This window comes from Perognathus longimembris, chromosome 5 (genome assembly GCF_023159225.1).
Source record: "Perognathus longimembris pacificus isolate PPM17 chromosome 5, ASM2315922v1, whole genome shotgun sequence".
Classification (NCBI taxonomy): Eukaryota; Metazoa; Chordata; class Mammalia; order Rodentia; family Heteromyidae; genus Perognathus; species Perognathus longimembris.
This window is the reverse complement of record NC_063165.1, coordinates 63445479-63470533: the sequence shown is the minus strand read 5'-3', so window position 1 is coordinate 63470533 and position 25055 is coordinate 63445479. Positions and strand designations below refer to the sequence as shown.

General features: G+C 40.8%; 1 protein-coding gene across 2 annotated transcripts in view; it reads left to right on the top strand.

The window, feature by feature from the left end:
- Yeats2 (YEATS domain containing 2) overlaps window positions 1–25055 on the top strand; it is an 89226-nt gene that overhangs the window by 503 nt on the left and 63668 nt on the right. For both annotated transcript variants that reach the window (XM_048347026.1, XM_048347025.1), the window contains exons 2-7: window positions 11559–11677; window positions 13536–13633; window positions 15813–15905; window positions 17203–17448; window positions 18927–19042; window positions 22332–22493. In XM_048347026.1, the coding sequence (XP_048202983.1) occupies window positions 11578–11677; window positions 13536–13633; window positions 15813–15905; window positions 17203–17448; window positions 18927–19042; window positions 22332–22493 (815 nt within the window). In that variant the 5' untranslated portion in view covers window positions 11559–11577. The remainder of the gene's footprint in view (window positions 1–11558; window positions 11678–13535; window positions 13634–15812; window positions 15906–17202; window positions 17449–18926; window positions 19043–22331; window positions 22494–25055) is intronic.

Genomic DNA, 25055 nt, shown 5'->3' with positions numbered 1-25055 from the left:
CCCGCAAGTTGTGTTTACTTGAAATCCTCGGTGCCCCCAGACCCGCCGCCACCCTTGCCGGCCCTCCGATGCCGAGGGGGAGGGACGGACCACGGTTAGCGTCCGCAGGGACGCCCCAGTGGGTGGTAGCCACCTTATAGCCACCTTGCAGGATTCTGGTGGCCTATAAACACCCTGTCCCAGTATGCACAGATTTATGTTTAAAAAAAATCGAAAAGGAGGAAAAGTATTACCAGTATCTTACAGCCTTGACCGGTCGCTCAAAAATGTTCATACAAGCATTTTCCTTGGGGCAGGGGTGGGGTTTGTCTGCACTGGAACTTTGAATTTAAGTCCAGGACTCTCTCAGCCTTAGCTCAGGCTGGCACCCCACCGCTTGAGCCACTGCTCCACTTCGGCTTTTAGTGGTTAATTGGACATAAGTTTCTTAGGGACTTTCCTGGCTGGCTGGCTTTGAACTGCGATGCCCGCATCTCGGCCTCTTGAGTAACTGAGTACACTGGTGTGGGCCACCAGAGCCCAACACTTGACCCACACCTCCAGCCCAAGAATTTACTTATTTATTTTTATGTGTTTTGTGCCTTTTGCGGGGTCTGGGTGCCTTACCTGAGCTTTTTTGCTCAGGGCTAGCATACACCACTTGAGCCATAGCTCCGCTTGTGGCTTTTCTGTGATTAATAGAGATAAGAACCTCACAAACTTTTCCTGCCCAGGCTGGTTCCAACCTGGATTCTCAGCTCTCAGCCTCCTAAGTAGCTAGGATTATAGGCGTGAGTTTCTGGCACCCAGCAAGAATTTATTTTTTATGAGAAGTCTTTGCAAGTTTTAATAGTGCAATTGAACTACCAAATAGAGGAAAAATCTTGAGTGGAGCTGAGGAATCACTTACAATGCCTTTTCCTTTGCTTTGGATTGGCCTCATGGCATTGGAGATGTGAAAGAGTAAAAGCATGAAAAAATATTTTGGAAGTAGAATTAATAAAACTTGGAAAATGGATTGGTGAGGGGAAAAGGAATGAAGTGAGGAATCCTTGCTTTTTTGACTTTCGAACAACTGAGAAGGTAAGATGGTAATACTATTTACTGAGATGAGACTGGAAGAGAGAAATTGGAAATAGAGAAAATATGTTTTATTTTTTTGATAAATTGAATTTGAGGTGCATATTAGTTATGAAATTGGTATGTTGAAAAAGCAGTTGGATGTTCCAGTCTGAAACTCTGGGATACAGATAAGAATTTGGGGAATAAACCTGTTACTCCCTCCTGTAATCCTAGCTACTTAGGAGACAGATCTGAGGATCAAAGTTCTAAGCCATGTGGAGCAGATAAATCTGTGAGGCTCTTATCTCCAATTAAATAGCAAAAAGCTGGAAGTGAAAGTGTTGCTTAAGAGATAAGGGTGCTAGCCTTGAACTAAAAGGCTAAGCAAGAGGTCAAGACAGTTCTAGAGCCAGTACCAGCACAAAAAAGACAAGCTGGGGAACAGTTATCAAATGGATGTTTGGGAAGATGAGAAGTCACTTAGGGGGAGAAGTGTAGGGAGAGAAGCAAATGGAGTTCAGGACTCATATTTGGAAGTTTAGAAGAGGAAAAATACTGGGCAAAGGTGCCAGGGCCTGGTAGCTATAGTGTACTCCTAGATACTCTAGACTAAGATCCAGAGGACTGTAGTTCAAAGGTAGAAAAGTCCTCAAACTTCCATCCCTAAAATAACCAGCAAAAATCTGGCAGGAGGGCTAGAAATGTAGCTTAGTGGTAGAGTGTTTGCCTAGCATGCATGAAGCCCTGGGTTCAGTTCCTCAGTACCACATAAACAGGAAAAGCTGGAAGTGGTGCTGTGGCTTAAGTGGTAGAGTGCCAGCCTTGAGCACAGAGAGGCTCAGGGACAGTGCCCAGGCCCTGAGTTCAAGCCCCAGGACTGGAAAGAAAAAATCTGGCAGGAGGTCTGGCTTAAGTGTGGTGAATCACTATCCCAGCAACCATGAGGCTTGAATTCAAAACCTAGTACCAGGGCTGGGATGTAGCTCAGTGGCAAAAAACTCTTCTATCAAGTGCAATGTCCTGGGTTTGATCCCCAGTACCAAAAAAGAAAGAAAGAAAAGGTCAGAACCTAGTAACAGCAGAGAAAGAAAAGAAGACCAGGAGGTCTGAGGAGAAATGGGAGACTGGTTCCTCTCTTCTAGACAAGAAGGCTTCTGAAGCCAGTGGCTCCCACCTGTAATCCTAGCTACCCTGGAGGCTGAGATCTGAGGATCTCTATTCTAAGACAGCCTGGGCAGAAAAGACTCTTATCTCCAATTATTCACCAGAAAATAGGAAGTGGTGCTGTGGCTCTAGTGTTAGAGCTGTAGCCTTGAACTGAAGAGCTCAAGGACAGCACCCAGCCAGAGTTCAAGCCTCCATACAAAAAAAAAAGTCAGTTGCACTTAACAGGTTGTTGGTTTTGGTTATGAGGTGTACTGTCTACAGTTTCACAAATGGGAGGTGGGAATCATTAAAATAGTTGAACAGCATGTAAGGCAGTGAAGACATAAATTAGGAAAAAGTACTCTTTTGGGTGGTTGTTTTTTTTCCGTTATAGGACTTGAACTCAGGGCCTAGGTGCTGTCCCTGAGCCTCTTTGTGCTCAAGGCTAGCACTCTTATCACAGCACCACTTCCACTTTTAGACTAGTTAATTGGAGATCAGAGTCTGGCAGGGACTCTTCTTGCCCTGGCTGACTTGGAACCCTGATCCTCAGATCTCAGCCTCCTAAGTTGCAATGATTACAGGTGTGAGCCACTGGTGTCCAGCTAGTATTCCTATTTGAGATATTTTTGTTCTGTCTTCCAAAGATTGTGTATTTTCCTAATTATTGGTATATTTGAATAATTTTCACATCTGCTGGTCTTGTATGGATTTATGTTGTTCTGTGTCCATCTTTTCTAAATGAATGTCAAAGGTTCTTTAGATATTAAAAATATTCAGCTTGACATATAACATGCAGAACTTTTCCCATAAAATTATCATACAATTTTAGGTGTCTTCTCATTACATACTCTGGTTTGCTATAAGTACTTTATATTATAAAATTTATAGGAAATAGAAAGCTTAACACTTAAGTTGTATATCTGTGAATGCAGCCCCTATATGATACACCTCATTTTCTGACAGTTATTTCCTCAGGGTAGAGTTTTTCAAGTATGGAGTCCAGAGCTGGAGGTGTGGCTGAAGTGGTAGAGCATCTGCCCAATGAGTGTGGATGCCCTGGAGTTCAGGTACCAGTACCACCAAATAAAAAGGCTTTATGCCCAGGTACAGTGGTTTACACCTGTAATCTAGATATTTAGGAGGCTGAGATCACAGGATTATGGTTTGACGCCAGACAGATCCAAAAGTCCACAATGCCTTTTCTCAGTCAATAGCTGGGCACATTGATACATGTCTCTCATCCCAGGTATACTGGAGACAGAGATTAAAGTTTGTGGCTGCAGGTTAGCCTGGGAAAAAGAATTTGTGAGATCCCATCTCAACAGAAAAATCTGGCCAGGCACTGTGGCTTGTGCCTGTAATTCTAGCGATTTAGGAAGCTGAGATCTGAGGGTCGAGGTTTGAAGCCAGCCTAGGTATACAAATCTATGAGACTCTTATCTCCAGTTAACCAGCAAAAGCCAGAAGTGAAGATGTGGCTCAAGTGGTGGAGTGTTAGATTTGAGTGAAAAAGCCAAGCAAAAACATGGAAGCCCTAGTACCTGCAAAACTAGACAGTGAAATAAAAGAAAAAGAGAAGAAAGAACAAAAGCTAGATTTGATGATGCATACCGTAGGAGGGTCAGTGCAAGTACAGCCTGGGCAAGTGAGTCCCTAAAAATAACCAGTGTAAAAAAGGGTTGGAGTGAGGTTTAGTGATAGAGCACCTGCCTAACAAGCACAACACCCTGATTTCAGACCCTAATCTGGGGGAAAGGGAGAAGTGATTGTTTCTTTTCTTCCATTACACCATAGATGTTTATTTGAATCTTTGTTGTCTCTTCTTTAAACTGGCTAGTCTCACAGCCTTTTGTCTTGCCCCTCTTTCAGTCTGTTTTCTACATTGCCTCCCATTGAAGCGTTGAGGTTAGTGCAGAGTTTTCTTCAGTAAACATGACATCATTTTCATATCTTTAAAGGAGTAGGAAAAAGGAGTGAGGTGCAGTTCAGTGGTAGAGTACTTGGCTAATCATAAGCAAAGCTCCAGTTCCCCAGCACTGCTGAAAAGAACAAAGACTATTAGAAGACTAGAGTTCACCTCATGTGTTGAGTTGGAATTTAATTTGTTTTTTGAAGAATGATGTGAGCTGGTTGAGATGAAATCTGAATGCATTGGAAGTTGATTGAGATGTTCAGGCATGTGAACTTTGACGATTACAAAGCTGCAAAGGTAGGAGAACTTGTTTTCCTAGTTAGGGTGGTTTATTCTGCTCATGGAAGAGTGATCTGTGGAGGGGAGTTGTTAAATCGGCTTAAAGAAAGGTGATGGGGAAGAGGGATGGTTATTTATTCACAGTTGTAAATACATTGGGGATTGTTTTGCCTTCTTTTTTTTATTTGGCAGGTCCCATGTCTTGAACTGAGGGCCTGGAGTCTGTCCTTGAGCTTTTCTAAAGCTAGTGCTCTACCACTTGAGCCATACATAGCTCTACCTCTGGCTTTTGGCTGGTTGACTGGAGATGGCAATCTCATGGACTTTTCTGCCTAAGCTGGCTTCAAATCCGTAATCCTCAGACCTCAGCCTCCTGAGTAGCTAGGATTGCAGGCGTGAGCTGTCCATACCTAACTTGTTCTGCATTTTATTATTTTGCTCATTTGTCAGTGGTGAGGTGTGTGTGTATGTGTATGTGTGTATGCGTGTATGCATGCCGGTCCTGGGGCTTGAACTTGGCTTCACTTCTGGTTTTTGATAATTAATTGGAGAAAAAAGTCTCTTGGATTTGTCTGCCTGGCTTTGAAGCAGGATCTCAGATCTCAGCCTTCTGAGTGCCTAGGATTATGAGTGTAAGCCATTGATAGCCAGCTTACCTAACTTTGGAAGCATTTAATTCAGGTATTTTCAGTAATAGTCCCAGAGTTGTTCAGTCATCACTAATTCTATGACATTTCTTTTTTTTTTTTTTTAAGCGCAAATGATATTTATTTGGCCCAAAGGGATAGGCAGATAAAGCTTCTTACATCAAGGGAAGGGAGCTCAGCCCGGCAGCCCGGGCGCCCCACGGCCTCTCCAAGCTCCTCTGGAGACCAGCGCACTCAGCGCTCCGTGACTACAAGATGCGCACACGCGAGGGGCCATGACTGTCATGTGTACCTCAGTGTGAGTTCTGGAAACGTCCAGCCCCCTCAGGGCCTGTGAACCGCCCTGACGACGCACTCACATGGTGGTATGTTTTTCTAAAACATGACAAAGTTGGCCATTTTAGCTGGAATTGGTTAAGCTTGCTATCTTGCTGCACTGTGACTTCCTCTTCTGACATTTCCCCTCCTGACAGAGCTCTCACTGTGCTGTGGCCTTCTGTGTATGCAGCAGTGTGTGTATGTGCATGCATGTGTGCGTGTGTGTGTGTGTGCGCGCGCGTGTGTGTGCCATCCTGAGGATTGAACTCTTGGCTTTGAGTTCCTTCTTAGTTTTTTTTTTCCAGTCTATGACATTTCTTATCCTCCAAAATAAATCCCTTATCTATGAGCAGTCAGTCCCAAGTCTCCTAACCGCCTGGCATCTGCTTTCTGTGCACTTGCCTGTTTGTAGACATTCTGTATAAACAGAACTATACTACAGATGGCTTCTTTGACTTAGTGTGGTTTTCAGGGCTCATTCATATCATAGCGTGTGTTAGCACTTATTTCTTGTTCACCTAAGTTTTTGTGTTGTTTGGGATGTGTATTCATGTATGTAGGCATGCTAGGGATCAAGCTCAGGTCTTGTATATATACCACTAAGTTACAAGAATTTCTCATTGCATATTGCATAGTACTTTTGCAAGAGTGTACCACGTTTTGTTTTGCCATTACGTTTGGGTTGTTTGTACTTTTCCATTATAAATAATGCTGTTGCATATATTCACTGTAAGCTGTTCTTTGCTGTGACAAGACACATGAAATAAACAACTTTTAAGAAGGAAAGATTTATTTTGGCTTAATGGTTTCAGAGGTTTCATGGTTACTTGGCTCTAGTTTTTGAGCCTGTGACAGAGGAAAGTTGTCATCATATGGCTTCAGGAATCCAGCATCCTCTTCAATCACTTACTTGGAATAACATAACTTATTTCTACTAGATCTTACCTCCAAAAGGTTCCACCACCTCCCAGCATCCCATCAGCCTTCAACACGTGAGCCTTTGGGACATTTTAGACATGAATTGAGCATTTATGGCTCACACCTGTAATCCCAGCTAGTCACCAAGAGGATTCAAGCTATGTTGGGCAGAAAAAAAATCTTTGAGAGCCATCTCCAATTAACCAGCAAAGGTAGTAGAATGCCAGCAATGAGCAAGAAAGCTGAACAAGAGCACAAGCCCTGTACTGCCCCCCCCCCCAAGAAAAGAAGAGCCAAATCATAACATGCACACATGTTTTTGCATGGACATGTTTTCATTTCTCTTGGATACATAGTTTAGGGGTGGGATTGCTAGATTGAATGGTAATTCTGTGTTTAACTTTTTGAGAAATTGCCAAACATTCCACAACAGCTGTACCATTTTATGTCCTTACTGTGTATAAGCTCCTGTTATTCTGGGGGGAGTGGAGGGTTTTTTTTTTTTTTTCCTGAAGCTTGAACTCAGGACCTGGGTGCTGTCCTTGAGCTTCTGGGGTCTTTTTTTGTTTGTTTTTTGTTTTGCTCAAGTCTAGTGTGCTTCGGCCACAGCTTCACTTTTTTTTTTTTTTTTTTTTGGCCAGTCCTGGGCCTTGGATTCAGGGCCTGAGCACTGTCCCTGGCTTCTTCCCACTCAAGGCTAGCACTCCGCCACTTGAGCCACAGTGCCGCTTCTGGCCATTTTTCTGTATATGTGGTGCTGGGGAATCGAACCTAGGGCCTCGTGTATCTGAGGCAGGCACTCTTGCCACTAGGCTATCTCCCCAGCCCCCACAGCTTCACTTTTTGAGTACATACTTCTACTTTTTGTGGTGCTTAATTGAAGATAAGAAGAGCCAGTGCTGGTGGCTTATACCTGTAATCTTAGCTACTCTGAAGGCTGAGATCTCAGGATCATAGTTCAAAGCTAGCTGGGGCAGAAAAGTCTATGAGACTAAAGCCAGAAATGGTGGTGTATCAAGTGGTAGAACACTAGCCTTGACCAAAAGACGCTCAGGAAGAGTGCCTAGGCAGCGCTGAAGCCCCAGCAGTGGCAAAAAAAAAAAAAAAGATCACAGACTTTCTTGCCTGACTTTGAACCATGATTCTCAAATCTCAGCCTCCTAAGTAACTAATATTAAAGGTATGAGCCACCAATACCTGGCTCCCATTGTGTATTCTTTTTTTGGGGTGGGGGGGGTGGTCATGGGGCTTGAACTCAGGGCCTAGGCCTTTTCTTTGAGCTCTTTTTAGCTCAAGGCTAGTGCTATACCACTTGTCTCATGGACTTTCCTGCCCAGGCTGGCTTTGAACTGTGATCCCCAGACCTCAGCCTCCTGAGTAGCTAGGATTACAGGGATGAGCCACTGGCACCTGGCTAGGAAAACATTTAACTACCTAAGCATTTCTAATTTGTTTTTTTTGCATGGTTTCATTCGCAAGGTACACTGTGAATGCAAAAAAATATTTTTCAGGTAGTTTCTCATGGTTTGCCTTAGGCCAGCCTCATACCTCCATCCTCCTATTGGATTCCAAGTAGTTGGAACCAGAGGTATATCACTACACCTGACTGACTGACTGACTGAGAATGAGGGTCTCACTTTTTTGCCCTGACCAACCTTGAGCCTTAATCTTCCTTATCTTTGTCTTTGGAGTTGGGATTATAGTGTTATTGTCTTGTTTCTAAGTTGAGACCTAGTTTATACACAGTGAGATATACAAATTTGTGTTGATGTGTGTGTGTGTGTGTGTGTGTATGTGTGTATGTATGTATGTGTGTGTATGCTGGACCTTGGGCTTGATCTGGGGGCCTAGGCACTGTCCCTGAGCTTTTTTATAATGTTCTACCACTTAAGCAATAGTCCCACTTTCAGATGAGTAGCTAGTTTTACAGGCATGAGCCCAGCACCCAGTGAACTCTGGTCTTTTAATAAGAATTTCCTGTGATTCTATGTAATTTTGTGTGTGTGTGTGTGTGTGTGTGTGTGTGTGTGTGTGTGTGTGCTGATCCCGGGGCTTGAACTCAGGGCCTGAGTGCTGTCTGTCTCTGAGCTTCTTTGCTCAAGGCTAGTGCTCTTACCATTTGAGCCACAGCTCTACTACTGGGTTTTTGTGGTAGTTAACTGGAGAATCTCATAGACTTTTCTCCTGCCTGGGCTGGCATTGAACCTCGATCCTCATATTTCAGCTTCCTAAATATTTAGCTAGGATTACAGGTGTGAATCATCAATGCCTGATCATTAATTTTCATATTTTCAGTTATACAGTTTGAAAGATTATTTTTGTGTTGGAATTTAGTTCCAAGTATAAAACATTAAAAGATTATGATTTTGGTCCTAAACGTTTGTTAACTTGTACCTGCTTACGGCATTTGAATGGGGCTGATATGTTTACTTAAAAGCTTTCATTTTCATGTGTTGGCTGTGGAAAGAATTTTCTGTGTTAAATGAACAATATTGGGCTGGGAATATGGCCTGGTGGTAAAGTGCTTGCCTTGTATACATGAAGCCCTGGATGGATTCCTCAGCACCACATATATAGAAAAGCAGGAAGTGGTGCTGTGTCTCAAGTGGTAGAGTGCTAGCCTTGAGCAAAAAGAAGCCAGGGAGAGTGCTCAGGCCCTGAGTCCAAGACTCAGGACTGGCAAAAAACAAAACAAAAAATGAACAATATTTGCTTTTTATAATAAGGCTGTTTTGATGAGGTAGAACTTTTAATTTGGAGGAATAGGTACAGTAGTAGTCTTATTTTAGCCCTGAAAAATTGTTTATTTGATTTTGTATTCATGTATTTGGTTTTGGTTCAATAATACAGAAAATCTGTTCTCAGAGATTGTGAAGGTGACAGATTTTTTAAAAAATATGTAATTCATATCACCCTCTCACATTCAGAACCTAAAGAGGATTAGGACATTTTGTTTCAAAGTTGAATTGACAATTTCTAACAGCTGCTCACATTCCCTTTTCATAAATCTAAAAGTCACTCAAGAAGAATCGTGAATGTAATTTAACCCTGGGTCATTTGTGAGAGAGCATGCTTCAGCAGATGTACCTGGCTTTAGCTAGAATTTACTTCAATGTGGCATGTGCGTACTTGAGTATTTGGTTTTGCTAGATAGCAGCAAACCTGGATTATTTAAGAATGTTCAGAACAGAATGTTCCTTAAGCATTTTTTTTTTTTTTTTTTGGGCCAGTCCTGGGGCTTGGACTCTGGGCCTGGGTGCTGTCCCTGAGAGCAAATGCTTTGCCACTTGAGCCAAAGCACCACTTCCGGCTTTTTAAAATTTTATTTAGTAGTTTATTGGAGATAAGAGTCTTACACAGTTTCCTGTCCAGGCTGGCTTCGAACTGCAATCTTCAGATCTTAGCCTCCTGAGTAGCTAGGGTTACAGGCATGAGACATTGATGCCCAGCTCCTTAAACATTTTTTTGTCCCCCCCCCAAGGACTGCATGAAAAATTAATGACTTTGGCAGTACAAATTAAGTCATTGGTGGGTCTTCCTTATCTTCCCACTATGATTTTCTTTTCTTCCCTACTAGTCTTATTTTAGAAAAGTCAGAAGTTATGCTTTATCCTGGAAGTAAGGATAGAACAAACTACATAGCTTGTTTATATACATATATAGTGTATTTATATACATATATAGGATATACATGGACCCTCCATCTTCCTAGGGAAGGATCCACTGTTACTTTTTAAATTACTCTGGAGGTGGTTCAGACCATGCACACCATGAATTTTATAGATGGATAAGTGAAAATGATGCTTGACTTGGGCTCTGCTTTACAGATAATCCACAATTTGCTCCACAAATTGTAGAAGATGGGTGGCCACTGAGGAAGCACTGTGGTGCAGGAACAAGTCTAGATGTTGGAATTTATTGGCATCTGGTTTGAGGTTTATCTGTGTAGAAGCTAGGGTTCTTTATACCTTTCTGCACTCAGAAGAAGTAAGGCTTATATAACCACCAGGAATTTTTCTGAGTGTTTAATTATAGACCAAAGAAGAAACAAGGCTGCCCCGCCTTTTTTTTAATAGTTATTTATTGTCAAAGTGATGTACAGAGGGGTTACAGTTTCATATGTAAGGCTACCCTTTTTAAAAAACTGTTAATTTTACAAAGATAGCAATTAGATTCTAGGGTGTTCCAAAAATATTTATGTTCACACTTTGACTCATGATTATGGACTAACATTTAATAAATTGCTAGGATATTTACAAATGCATGGAACATAGTGATGTTGTACAGTATAACAGAAAAAAAGTGTTCTCTTGCATTTAGGGTTTACATAGTTATCATTCCATAATGAATCTCTCACCTGTATCAAGTGCTTGTATGTCTCTAAGATGGACTAACAGTTGTATGTGGTTTATTTGTTTGGTGGCTTTTGTTTTGGTGATACTGGGAATTGAACTCAGCTACAAGCTTGCTATGCAGGTGCTTATTCTACTAGTGATTTTCAAGGTAAGATTTCACTTTCATGCTCCTTCTGCCCTAGGCTGTGCTCCCTCTATTTATGCATCTTCTTTGGCTGGGGATGAGAGACTCATACCCCTCACCCAGCCATTGTCTTGCCTATAGCTAGGATATCAAGCATTCTGCCCATGTCCCCAAATAATGGTTGAGATAGTCTCTAGTCCTTTTTTGTCCTGGGGCTTGAACTCTGGGTCTAGGCGTTGTCCCTGAGTTCTTCAGCTCAAGGCTAGTGCACCACCATTTGAGCCACAGTTCCACTTACAGTTTTCTGGTAGGTAATTGGAGATAAGAGTCCCATGGACTTTCCTGTCTGGATTGGCCGTGATCCTTATATCCTAGTTTCCTGAGTAGCTAGGATTACAGGCATGAGCAAAGGGAGTAAGCTAAGAACTTGTTTTTTTGCCTGAGCTGGTCTTGAACCTTACTCTCTCAAGTAGCTAGGATTATAGGCTTGTGTCCCCAAACGGAGCCATTTTTCTTTATTTACAACTTACTTTTGTGTGTATGTGTGTGTGCCAGTAGTGGAACTTGAACTCAAAGCTTTGCGCTCTTGCTTAGGTTTTTTTCTCAAGGCTGATGCTCTGCTATTTGAACTATACCTCTACTTCTGGCTTTTTGCTTACTAATTGGAGATAAGAGTCTCATGAACTTTTCTTCCCAGGTAAACTTAGAAGCTGGATTCTCAGATCTCAGCACCTACATCAACGTTTATGTTCCAATATTATATAGCGTTTACCATATGCATAATGTTGTTTATTTGTTAATGTATTGTTTTACAGTAAAGAATTGAACATCACTATGTCTGGAATCAAGCGAACAATCAAGGAATCTGACCCTGATTATGAAGATATAGCTGTGGCCCTTCCAAATAAGCGACAGAAAGCAATTGAGAATTCAGGTATAAATTGACTAGCCCAAAATAGATTATATAAAAAATGAACTCTGTCACTTGAAGGGGAAGCTGGGGAAGAATGAAGGAAGGAATGACATTGACCAATTGTACTTCATAGCCTTATAGATTGTAACCCCTTTGTAAAATAATAATAGTAAAAAAGAATTGACTTGCCATAGGAAATTATTTCGTAGTTGACATTTGCCTTTACTTTTTTTTTTTTTTTGTCGGTTGTGGGGCTTGAACTCATGGCCTAGGTGCTGTCTCTGAGCTTCTTTGTGCTCAAGCCTCGCACTCTACTATTTGAGTCACAGCAGCATTTTGTTTTTGAGTGGTTTATTCAAGATAGTCTTGCAAGCGCTGGTGGCTCACACCTGTAATCCTAGCTACTCTGGAAGTTGAGATCTGAGGATGGCGATTCACAGCCAGCCTGGGCAAGAAAGTCTGTGATAATCTTATCTCCAGTTAAATCAGAGAAAAGACTGGAAGTGGTGCTGTGGCTCAAGTGGTAGAGTACTAGCTTTAAGCAAAAGGAGCTCAGGTATAGTCCTCAGGCCCAGAGTTCAAGCCTCAGGACTGGCAGAAGTTTAAGAAACAACAAAGTCTTGTGGACTTTCCTGCCAGGCTGGCTTTGAACTGTGATCCTCAGATCTCAATCTCTCTAGTAGTATCTTAGGAGTATAGACAAGAGCCACCAGCACTTGGCTGAGGAAATAATTATTTTGATTTATAGTTTCAGTCCAAGTTATGGCTCCATTACGTTGGTGCCAACGTGGGTAGAATGTATACTAGTGTAACAAAGGAAGCTGTTCACTTCATGGCAGCCAGGAACCAGAGCTTGGAGAGCCAGCAGACTAGCCATGGAGTTAGGGAAAAAATACATGCCCTTCATAGGTAAATCCTCTGTGAGCTATCTCCTTCAAGTAGGCCACATCTCTTAGAGTTTCCACTACCTCCGTTGATTTCGTCAGCTGAAGACCAAGCTTTTATTTAGCACCTGGTATATAGGGGACATTTAACATGCAAACTAGATTTATTTGGGAAGAAATTAGGTACTTTTTTTAAAAAAAATTGCCAGTTCTAGGGCTTGAACTCAGGGCATGGGCACTGCCTTTGAGCTTTTTTGCTGAAGGCTTGTGCTCCACCACTTGAGTCACAGCTCTACTTCCAGCTTTTTTGGTGCTTAATTGAAGGTAAGAGTTTCTTGGACGTTTCTACCTGTGCTGGCTTTGAACTGTGATCCCTAGATCTTGTCTTCTTGAGTAGCTGGGATTATAGGCGTGAGCCACCAGCACCTAGTTTAGACATATTTCTTAAGGATGTTCCTTTATATAATCACAGTACAATGATCAAAACCAAGACATTTTAATATTGTTACATTATGTGACAATTTGTGGTTCTTATTCATGTTTTATCAGTGGTTCCAGGCTTTTTTTTTTTTTTGGTTGTGGAGCTTGAACTCTGGGCCTGGGCGCTGTTTCTGAGCTCTTCAGCTCAAGACTAGTGCTGTACCACTTTGAGCCACAGCGCCACTTCGAGGCATGTATTCTACAACTATTTTTCCTCTTCAGAATTTATTCAGGGAACATTGGGAATTTGGTTGTCATATCTCTTCAGTTTCCTCAAACTCATGGTCTTTGTTGACTTGACTATTTGAATGATATGGACCAACTATTTTTGTAGAATGTCTTGATTTGGTTTATTTCTGATGTTTCATTGTGAGTAGACCCAGCATTTTTGACAGGAATGTTACACATTTATGCATTAGTCCTTTTTAGTGCTTTGTTGTTGTTGCTGTTGCTTGTTGACCAACTCAAGACAACTACTGAATTAGGCTTGGGCATATTTTATGTTTCTTATGTAGCTCGGGATGCTGCTGTCCAGAAGATTGAGACTATTATCAAGGAACAGTTTGCTCTTGAAATGAAAAATAAAGAACATGAAATTGAAGTCATTGATCAGGTATGAATGAATGATAATGCATTGGGGACAAAAAACAAATCTCTGGGGGAAAAGTATATGATGATTTTTTTTTAAATTTTTTGTGTGTGCTAGCCCTGGAGCTTGAACTCAGGGCATGGTTGCTGTGTCTGAAATTTTTATTTTTTTTTTCAAATTTTTATTATCAAACTGATGTACAGAGAGGTTACAGTTTCATACATTAAGCATTGGATACATTTCTTGTACTGTTTGTTACCTTGTCCCTCATACCCCCCTCCCCCTTCCCCCTTCCCCTTTCCCCCCCTGAGGTGTTCAGTTCACTTACACCAAACAGTTTTGCAAGTATTGCTTTTGTAGTTGTTTGTCTTTTTTTACCCTGTGTCTCTCAATTTTGGTATTCCCTTTCAATTTCCTAGTTCCAATACCAGTATACACGGTTTCTAGTATATTCAGATAAGATTACAGAGATAGTGTAGGTACAACCACAGGAAGGTGATACAAGAACATCATCAATAATAGAAGCTGCAGATACACATGGGATGTTGAAAGTAGTTACAACTGTGATATAACATTTGTCTCCATAACATGGAGTTCATTTCACGTAGCATCATCTTAGGTGTTCATAAGGGTATAGCTATTGGGCCTTGTGATGCTCTGCTATGACTTGCCTAAACCTGTACTAATTATTCCCAATAAGGGAGACCATAGAGTCCATGTTTCTTTGGGTCTGGCTCACTTCACTTAGTATTTTTTCCAAGTCCTTCCATTTCCTTACAAATGGGACAATGTCATTCTTTCTGATAGAGGCATAAAATTCCATTGTGTATATGTACCACATTTTCCTGATCCATTCGTCTACTGAGGGGCATCTGGGTTGGTTCCAGACAAAATCGCAGAGAACCAATAGCCCCCTCATCAAGTGGGCTAAAGACTTACAAAGAGACTTCTCTGATGAGGAAATGAGAATGGCCAAAAGACATATGAAAAAATGCTCTACATCACTGGCCATAAAAGAAATGCAAATCAAAACAACATTGAGATTCCATCTCACCCCAGTAAGAATGTCATATATCAAGAAAACTAACAATAACAATTGTTGGAGGGGATGTGGCCGAAAGGGAACCCTACTTCATTGTTGGTAGGAATGTAAACTGGTTCAGCCACTCTGGCAAGCAGTATGGAGATTCCTCAGAAGGCTAAATATAGAACTCCCCTATGACCCAGCAGCCCCACTTTTGGGTATCTATCCAAAAGACCACAAACAAAATCACAGTGTGTCTGAAATTTTTTGCTCAAGAGTGCTCTCTGCCATTTGAGCCACAGCTCTGCTTCTGGCATTGCAGTGGTTCATTGGAAGTAAGAGTTTCAGGGGCTTTTATGCCTGAGCTAGATTTGAACCTTGATTCTCAGATCTCAGCCTCCTGAATAGAATTATAGGCATGAGCCACCAGCACCCAGCAATTCTATTCTCAGCCTGATAGGTAGCTAGGATTACAGGTATGTTTTAAAATGACATAGTATCTCAGTATGCCAGCCACAAAGTTCTGGTTCTCCTACCAGCCTCTAGAATAATGGGATTGTAGGCCTAAACCATGAAATCCAGCAAAAAACAAAACAAAAAACAAAAAAAAACAACCACTAGTTAAAAAAAATCCCCAGGCATTGGTGGCTCAAGCCTACAATTCTAGCTTCTCAGGAGGCTAAGATTTAACGATAGTGGTTCGAAGCCAGCCCAGACAGGAAAGTCTGTGAGAAAAGAGTTTCACAGTTAACCACCAAAAATCCAGGAATGGAGCTGGCTCAAGTGGTAGAGCACTAACCTTGAGCACAGAAGTTCACGGATAGTGGTCAGGCTCTGAATTCCAGCCCCAGAACCAGCACACAGAAAAATGGTTGTAAAATTTATAAAGAAAAATTGTTATTTGAAGCCTTATCCCCAAAGATAATCCTTCTTTGCTATTGTGGACAGCATGTTTGTGGATATTCTCAATATTTTCATACATATACATATTAATATTCAGTATATCTTATATCACTATATTTTGGTCATTTCTTAAATCTTTACCAATCATTTGGTAAGAAATGTTTGCTTTTTCTTTGATTATTACCGAAGTTATGTTTTACTTATTTGCCTGTCTTGTTTTGTGAGTTGTATGTATTTGCTGTGTTATAAAAATAACATGTAAACACCTGTTTTTAGCGATTGATTGAAGCAAGAAGGATGATGGATAAACTTCGTGCCTGCATTGTAGCAAACTACTATGCTTCTGCAGGTCTTCTAAAAGTTTCTGAGGTAAGAATTCCTTAAGTCACTTGCCTACCACAATTGTTGTATAGGCAAGGGCAAGTTATGTCAGCGTGGAATGCCTACCTTTCAGAATTTTGTAAGCCCAGTCTACCTTTTTGGGAAGTACATACATTTATTTATCATTATATTCTACTGTATCTTTTAGTTAACCCTTCTCTTCCTTGTTAATAATCTTGAATAAAGTTTTTATCACCCTCACCCCCACCCTTGCCTGTATGAGGTCTTGAATTCAGGTATGAGGTTTTTTGTTTTTTTTTGCCAGTCCCTGTGCTTCTTTTTTTGTTCAAGGCTAGTACGCTGCCACTTGAGTCATAGCACCATTTCTGGCTTTTTCTATGGTACTGAGGAATTGAACCCGGGGCTTCATGCATGCTAGGCAAATACTCTATCACTAAGCCACATTCCCAGCCCTCCTCACATTCTTTATGACAATTTTTAAATATACAGAGGAGAATAAGCACCATACAGATTCAGTAGTTTTAACATTTTCCTTTTTTTTTTTTTTTTTTTTGGTCAGGCCTGGGCACTGAACCTGGCTTCTTTTTGCTCAAAGCTAGTGCTCTACCACTTGAGCCATAGCACCACTTCTGGCTTTTTCTGTGTATTTGGTTATGAGGAATCGAACCAGGGCTTCATGTATGTGAGGCAAACACTACCACTAGGCCATATTCCCAGCCCACACTTTCCCCTATTTGTCCTTATTTTTCTGTAAAACATTTGAAGGAAAATTCCAAGTATCATAACCTTAGATGCGGAAAGTATATAATTCTTCTTTGTAATCTTAAGGCCCAAGGAAATAGTTCCCTAATATTACCTGATTACCAGTCCAAATTCAAGACTCCCTCCCCCCGTCCTCCAGTTTTAGTTGTTTTTGTTTTTCTTATATGGACAGTTCTCTGTGTAACCTATACTGGTTTTGAACTCATGATCTTTTTGCTTCTGCCTGTCAATTGCTGGGATTATAGGCCTGTGCCACCATTTTCAGCTCCTCAGAAGTCTTATTTTTTTATGCCTGTCCCAGAGCTTGAACCCAGGGCCTAGGTACTGTCCCTGAGATTTTATGCTCAAGGGTAGTGTTCTACCACTTGAGCAACAGCTCCACTTCTGGCTTTTTGTATATATGTGGTGCTGAGGAATCAAACCCAGGGCTTCATGTGTACGAGGCAAGCACTTTACCACTAGGCCATATTCCCAGCCCTTAAAGGTGCAGATTTTTAGAGATCAATTTTTTGCCTACTTCTGGTGACTATTAAAAGTTTACTTTCTTTTTTTTTTTCCCTAGGGATCAAAGACATGTGACACAATGGTTTTTAATCATCCTGCTATCAAGAAGTTTTTGGAATCACCATCTAGGTCATCATCTCCTACCAATCAGAGATCAGAAACACCATCAGCTAATCATTCAGAAAGTGATTCTCTATCTCAACACAATGACTTCCTGTCTGACAAAGATAATAACAGCAATATGGATATGGATGAAAGACTCTCAAACAACATGGAGCAGAGACCAAGCCGAAATACTGGAAGGGTATATAGTGTTGGATGGAGGGCAGGGAACCACAGGAGAAAGCTAGCTTTTATGTCTGGGTTGTTCATTGAGCTTTTTTCTTTTTGGCCAGTCCTGGGGCTTGAACTCAGGGCTTGAGCACTGTCCCTGGCTTCTTTTTTTCCTTTTGTGCTCAAGGCTAGCTTTGTACCCATTCTTATCACTTGAGCCACTTCTGTCTTTTTTGTTTGTTTGTTTGTTTGGTTGGTTTCTGTTTATGTGGTGCTGAGGATTTTAATTTAATTTTTTTTTAAACAATAAGCTAACAGGACCATACATTATTGCATGTCCTTCAATTCCATTTATTATTGGTCCAATTTTCTCCAACGACTACTGTATCCCCTTAAATAGCTTCACAGAGTAAAGTGTTTAAGAGTTACTTGAGAGATTAAACCTGACAGTGGAAAGAATTTTATCAAGGTCACTGAAATGCCAACTCCTAAGTTTCTGTCATATCTACATAATGACATAAAGAAGTTGTACTACATACTGGAGCCCTGAACCCTAAAATTTGAAAAATATGGGCTTCTCAGTCCTAATCCTTTTAAAGCAAATATAATTAACTTTATTAAGACCTAATTTCTCACTCCAAAGGAAAACAGGTTATTTCCTAGGACTCCTTCAAAAGTTCAATGAAGGGGCTGGGAATGTGGCTTAGCGATAAGAGTGCTGGACTCATATGCATGAAGCCCTGGGTTCAATTCCCCAGCACCACATATATAAAAAAAAAGCCGGAAGTGGCGCTGTGGCAAGTGGCAGAGTGCTAGCCTTGAGCAAAAAGAAGCCAGGGACAGTGCTCGGGCCCTTAGTCCAAGCCCCAGGACTAGCCAAAAAAAAAAAAAATTTGCTGAGGTAAGTCTCTAATAGACATTCCTGTTGGTGCTGGGAATATGGCCTAGTGGTAGAGTGCTTGCCTCCCATACATAAAGCCCTGGGTTCGATTCTCCAGCATCACATATATAGAAAATGGCCAGAAGTGGCACTGTGGCTCAAGTGGCAGAGTACTAGTCGTGAGCAAAAAGAAGACAGGGACAATGATCAGGCCCTGAGTCCAAAGCCCAGGACTGGCAAAAAAAAACCCCAACAAAACATTGAGTATGTCCCTGGCACTTTACTAAGAACTACAACTAATCATAAAGTAGATACTATCAACAAATATCGTTTGAGGAAATTGTAGCAGTGAATAACTACCCAAGACTCTATGGTAGCACTTAGAAGGAGAAGGATTGGAAACTTGACAGTCTGTCACTATATTCTTTTTTTTTTTTTAATAAATTAGTTCAATATTTACAGTAAATGTTTTCATGTTTTAAGAAGTACTACAACACACTGAATTTTCCATTTGTAGCTTTTATAGTAGTTTAGCTTCTGTCCTATTATATTAAAATATAAAATTATATATTATATAATTATATAAAATAGCAGTGAATATTAACTGTGATCTTTTGTTGTTTTTTTAGGACATTTCCAATATTACTGGCTCCCATAAAACAGAGCAGCGGAATACTGATCTCACAGGAGATGAGACTTCACGCCTTTTTGTGAAGAAAACAATAGTTGTTGGTAATGTGTCTAAGTGAGTATAGTTGGATTATCCCATTTTCAGACTCATTCTTAGTAATATGTTGGCATTACTATTCCTTTACTGTGGTAATACAGTAGAACATTCTCAAAATTTTTTACCCCAAGCTCTCATTTGTTTCAAAAGTAAATGATGAAGCCAGGAGTAGGTGTGGCTCAAGAATCTGAGATCTGAGGATCAAGGTTTAAGACCAGCCCAGGCAGGAAAATCTGTAAGATTCTTATGCTGATTAAGCACCAAAATAGCCAGAAGTGAAGCTTTGGCTCAAGTGCTAGAATGTTAGCCTTGAGCAAATGGCTTCGGGGCAGCACTAAACTCTTGAGTATCAGGCCCAGTACGCCCTCACAGAAAGACAGACACACACACACACTCTGTCCCTGGCTTCTTTTTGCTCAAGACTAGCGCTCTACCTCTTGAGCCACAGCCCCACATCTGGCCTTTTCCATATATGTGGTGCTGAGGAATGGAATCCAGGGCTTTATGTATAAGAGGCAAGTACTCTACCTCTAGGTCATATTCCCAGCCCTGCAATCTTCTTTTTTTTATTTTTTATTTTGCCAGTCCCGGGCCTTGGACTCAGGGCCTGAGCACTGTCCCTGGCTTCTTTTTGCTCAAGGCTAGCACTCTGCCACTTGAGTCACAGCGCTGCTTGTGGCCATTTTCTGTATATGTGGTTCTGGGGAATCGAACCCAAAGCTTCATGTATACGGGGCAAGCACTCTTGCCACTAGGCCATATTCCCAGCCCCAGCAATCTTCTTAATAGACAGAATTAGAATGACAATTTAGAGGCTTCTTCCTTACTGTGCCTTCTATTTTGTGCTGTATTCACAACTATCCATAGATACTCACTTTAAAATGTTGTTGGAGAGGCACTATAGTAATAATAATCTCTTGTGGGTTTTTGGTTTGTTTTTTGTTGTTTGTGGGGCTTGAACTCAGGGCCTGGGCATTGTCCTTCAGTTCTTTTACTCAAGGCTAGCATTGTACCACTTTGAGCCACTGTACCACTTCTAGGTTAATTGGCGATAAGAGTCTCTGGGGAGTTTCAGCCTAGCTAATCCTTCAATCTCAGCCTCAGATCTCAGCCTCATGAGTAGTGGATTATAGGCGTGAGCTAATGGGGCCTAGTACTCATTAGGTTTTTTTTTTCCCCCTCCATGTCTACAGTCAATCTCAGTATCAGCTTTTTATTTGTGTTTGGCACCAGCAAAGCTGAAATAAAATTCTTTTGGGGAACCCAGTGGTTTTTTTTCTGTTGAAAATGGAGGAGTTTAAGTGTGATTAGCTTCTTTTTTATTTTGCTTTGTTGAAGGGGAAAAGACCCTCATTTCTGTGTCCTGTATCTTTGATATCAAAATCTAATTTTAGGTCCTTTTGAATCTTACCAGTGATTAGCACAAGGGAACAAAGTAGATAAGATCTCATTTGTAACCCTCCATGTACATGGATACTTGTGAATATGTGCTCATTTATCATTGTAGAAATTACAGTAGGAGGCAGCTGTTTTCCAAGTTTTTGGTTTACTGAGTCTAGCTTCCTTAATGTCTTTAGATCCTTCCTTAATGTGTTTGCCATACTTTGGTTTAGAAGAAAAACTACTTGAAGCTCAACGTTGATGGTTTATGCCTATGATCCTATATATTCAGGCTGATACCCTCGCCAGTCTAGGCAGGAAAGTCCAGGAAGGAAACTCTTATCTCAGTAACCACAAAAGGCCAGAAGTAGCTCATGTGGTAGAGCTCCAGTCTTGAGCGCAGAAAAGCTAAGGGACAGAGTCCAGGCCCTGAGTTCAAACCTCAGACCTAACATTTTAAAAACAAAGTAATTGGGTGAATTTAATCAAAATACTAAGTCAGTTATTATGTAATATGCATATTTTACAAAATGATTGTTATTGTGACAGTCCTGGGGCTTGAACTCAGAGCCTCACCACTGTCCTTGAGCTTCTTTTCTCAAGACTGGAGCTCTACCATTTGAGCCACTCCTGGCTTTTTGCTGGTTAATTGGAAATAAGAATCTCATGGGCTTCCTTCTTCCTGCCCAAGCTTGGGATCTTCAGATCTCAGCCTTCTGAGTAGCTAGGATTGCAGGCATGGGCCACCAGCACCCACCTTAAAAATAAAGTACTTTAAAAGGTATATTTGTAGGAACTGGAGGTGGGGCTCAAGTGGTAGTCCTTCAGCTGTGAGTGAAAAAGTCATGCCAAGCACAAAGCTTGGAGTTCAAGCTCCAATATTAGCACCAAAATATAAATTAATAGATCAGTTGGTTAACATTTACTTTAGCAGCAAAAATATACTTGGTAAGTCAAGCAAAAGGCATTCTGTCCCTTCATGAAGCCATACAAAAGTCAATTAAAGACATAAGAAAGAACTAAAGGCTGGCAATATGGCCTAGTGGCAAAGAGTGTTTGCCTCTTATACATGAAGCCCTTGGTTCAATTCCCCAGCACCACGTATATAGAAAACGGCCAGAGGTGGGGCTGTGGCTCAAGTGGCACAGTGCTAGTCTTGAGGAAAAAGAAGCCAGGGATAGTGCTCAGGCCCTGAGTTCACGCCCCGGGACTGGCAAAAAAAAAAAAAAAAAAAAAAAAAAAAAGGAACTAAAAAATTATAGCAGTATGCTATCTGTATGCATAAGGAGTTGAATATTGTAAATATGTTATTTCTCCTCAAATTGGTCTGTTGATATTCTCAGGAAAATACCAAAAAGGTTTATTAAATTCATAGGCTAGTTCTCTTATAGGAAAGAGCAAAGTGCTACAACTGGACAAGAATATAACTGAAGAAGGGCTTTACTAAGACAGTCATAGACATAGATGAATATAGAAAAGGCCAGGTTTGTGTTTCCCTCCAGAACCTCAGTAAGAGAGCTCAGACATTGAAGTAAGCTCAGGCTCTTTAAATAAAGGATTTTACATGCCAGTTTTCTTGTGGTGGGGAACTTATGGCTTGTTTGGGCTTTTGTGGCATGGGAGAATCAAGTGCAATCTTCTTGGTAGCAGTAGTTAGGTGCCAGAAGGTCCAAGTTCTGGCTCCCTTAAGTCTGAAAACGCTCCCCAAAGCCCCCAAACTAGAGGCTCCCTAGAGGCTCTCTAACCCAGGCATAAAAATATAAAAACCAATTTTATTTATTTTTTAAATTTCACACCAGTAGCCAAAAAAATAAAACAGAGTTTAAGGGAATGCTCCTTAGAGCAACAACAAAAAGTTTTAGGAATTAAAAATACAATGATTAGCTACTAGAAAAAGAATTCACGTTTCTTTGTTTTTTACTTCCAGGTATATACCTCCAGATAAGAGGGAAGAAAATGACCAATCAACCCATAAGTGGATGGTGTATGTCCGAGGGTCCCGTAGAGAACCCAGCATTAACCATTTTGTCAAGAAAGTTTGGTTCTTTCTTCATCCTAGCTACAAGCCAAATGACCTTGTGGAAGTTAGGTGAGCACATGAACTATTTAGCCTTAAAAGTGGAAGGACAATTATTGAATTTCACAACCATTCTTGGAAAGTTGAGTATAATCAGTAATTTACTCAGGGGTAGAACAGAAACTGTTACCTCCTTCATCTTTCTCCTAACTTAATGATATGAGCTGGTTGCTTCCCTCTGGAAACTTAATTTAGTTTATTCGCTTCTACTTCGGGCTTTTTGCTGGTTTATTAGAGATCCAAGAGGTTCTTGGGATTTGTCTACACTACCTGGCTTCAAATTGATATTCAAATCTCAGCCTTGCAAAACAAGTAGCTAGGATTATAGGCCTGAGCAACCAGCATCCAGCTTCTTTTGTTTTCTTAATATATTTCATTTGATAGAGTTTCAGGAAAGTGTTGGTACCTATTTTATTCCCAGTAATAGTGTTTAAGTGATAAAGGAGTAGCGTTTTTAGACTTGCAGACTGTGTCTGTGTAAAAACCGATACATGAATCCTTTCAGAAATGCCTGTGGAAACAATTAGCATCTCCTGCTCCTCAGAAAATCCATGATGACCTAGATGAGTCTTGGCACATAATGCCATCTTCCTTTCTGTTACATCTTTGTGTGTTCATCTAACATGTCCTCATACACACATAAACATAAATCATGGCTGTGTGAAGGCCTGCCTTTTACCCGTCAAGATAGAACACAAAAGTTACTTCCTCTGTGTATCCTTTGCATTCTTTGATGGATTCAGTTATAGCAAATTTTTGTTTACTAGGGGTGTTGACAGTATTTTATAGTTCAACAAGAGTGGCAGTGTTTTGGGTCTAGATACCTAACTCCAGGTAAGCATAATATTTTAACAAAGGTATTTTAGTGAAATTAAAAATTAGAAGTTTTTAAAGTGTTGTTTATTTTATTTAATTAGTAGAGCTTATTTTTCAATGCTCAAATCAAGAAGAATCTTTATTGATTGATAGGCAGCCCTGGGGCACTGTCCCTGAGCTTCTTTTACTCAAAGCTAGCATTCCAGTGCTTGAGCCCTGGCGCCGCTTCTGGCCTTTTCTTTTTTTTTTTTTGGCCAGTCCTGGGCCTTGGACTCAGGGCCTGAGCACTGTCCTTGGCTTCCTTTTTGCTCAAGGCTAGCACTCTGCCACTTGAGCCACAGCGCCACTTCTGGCCGTTTTCTGTATATGTGGTGCTGGGGAATCGAACCCAGGGCCTCATGTATACGAGGCAAGCTCTCTTGCCACTAGGCCATATCCCCAGCCCTGGCCTTTTCTGTTTATGTGGTGCTGAGGAATTGAACCCAGAGCTTCATGCATACTAGGCAAGCTCATTCCCACTAAGCCACATTCCCAGCAAATATGACAAAAATTTAAATTATATGACAAATTTAATTCACTGACCCATGTAAGTATGTATATATGTATGTATGTATGTGTGTATGTATGTATCTATATATTTTTTTTCCAGTCCTGGGCTTGGACTCAGGGCTTGAGCACTGTCCCTGGCTTCTTTTTGCTCAAGGCTAGCACTCTGCCTCTGCCACTTGAGCCACAGCGCCACTTCTAGCCATTTTCTATATATGTGGTGCTGGGGAATCGAACCCAGGGCTTCATGTATATGAGGCAAGTACTCTTGCCACTAGGCCATATTCCCATCCCCCAGGTAAATATTTAAGACGATTAGTTAGTTAATAGTTGTTTTTGATGATAAACTTCTATTTTTACAAAAAAGATTTGAATTTTAATAAAACTTTTAATATTGATGCAAACTAGTTTCGGTTTTATTTTTCCACTAACACAGCGGGAATTAGAATTTGTAATACTTTTGATTTCTTTGAAGTTGCAATAAAAACTTATGTTATAATGCATGAAGTTGTACTTACTGAGAAATCTGCTGTTCTGTGGGAAAGGTACAGCACATTGTTTAGCTTGTTAGGTTATTACAATCTGAGGAAAACAAACCTTTTTACATTTCTCTTTTACCACTAAAGTGTCTCTTGCTAATAGTAAATGAACTTTGTTTTATGACATGTATGAGATTTTAACATCACTGAAATAGCTGTTCGCAGTTGTTGCAGTTTTCGCCCATGCTACTCTGACAGTAAGATATAAAAAAGACAGTGGGACATGATTAACTAGTTTAATTTTCACAGCTTTATTAAATCATATCACCATATTACCACGTGTCTTTTCCTAAGGAAGTCATAGCTTATTAACAAGTTTTATGGCTTATTACTTTATATCCATATTTTTTTCTTAAGAAATTCTTTTTTTTTTTTTTTTTTTTTTTTTGGCCAGTCCTGGGGCTTGGACTCAGGGCCTGAGCACTGTCCCTGGCTTCTTCTTGCTCAAGGCTAGCACTCTGCCACTTGAGCCACAGCGCCCCTTCTGGCCATTTTGTGTATATGTGGTGCTGGGGAATCGAACCCAGGGCCTCATGTATATGAGTCAAGCACTCTTGCCACTAGGCCATATCCCCAGCCCCTCTTAAGAAATTCTTAGCCAGGTACCAATTTCTTAGCCAGGACTTAAGCTTTGTTGAAATTAACTTTATGTGTAGGTGAAAGTTTTTGCATC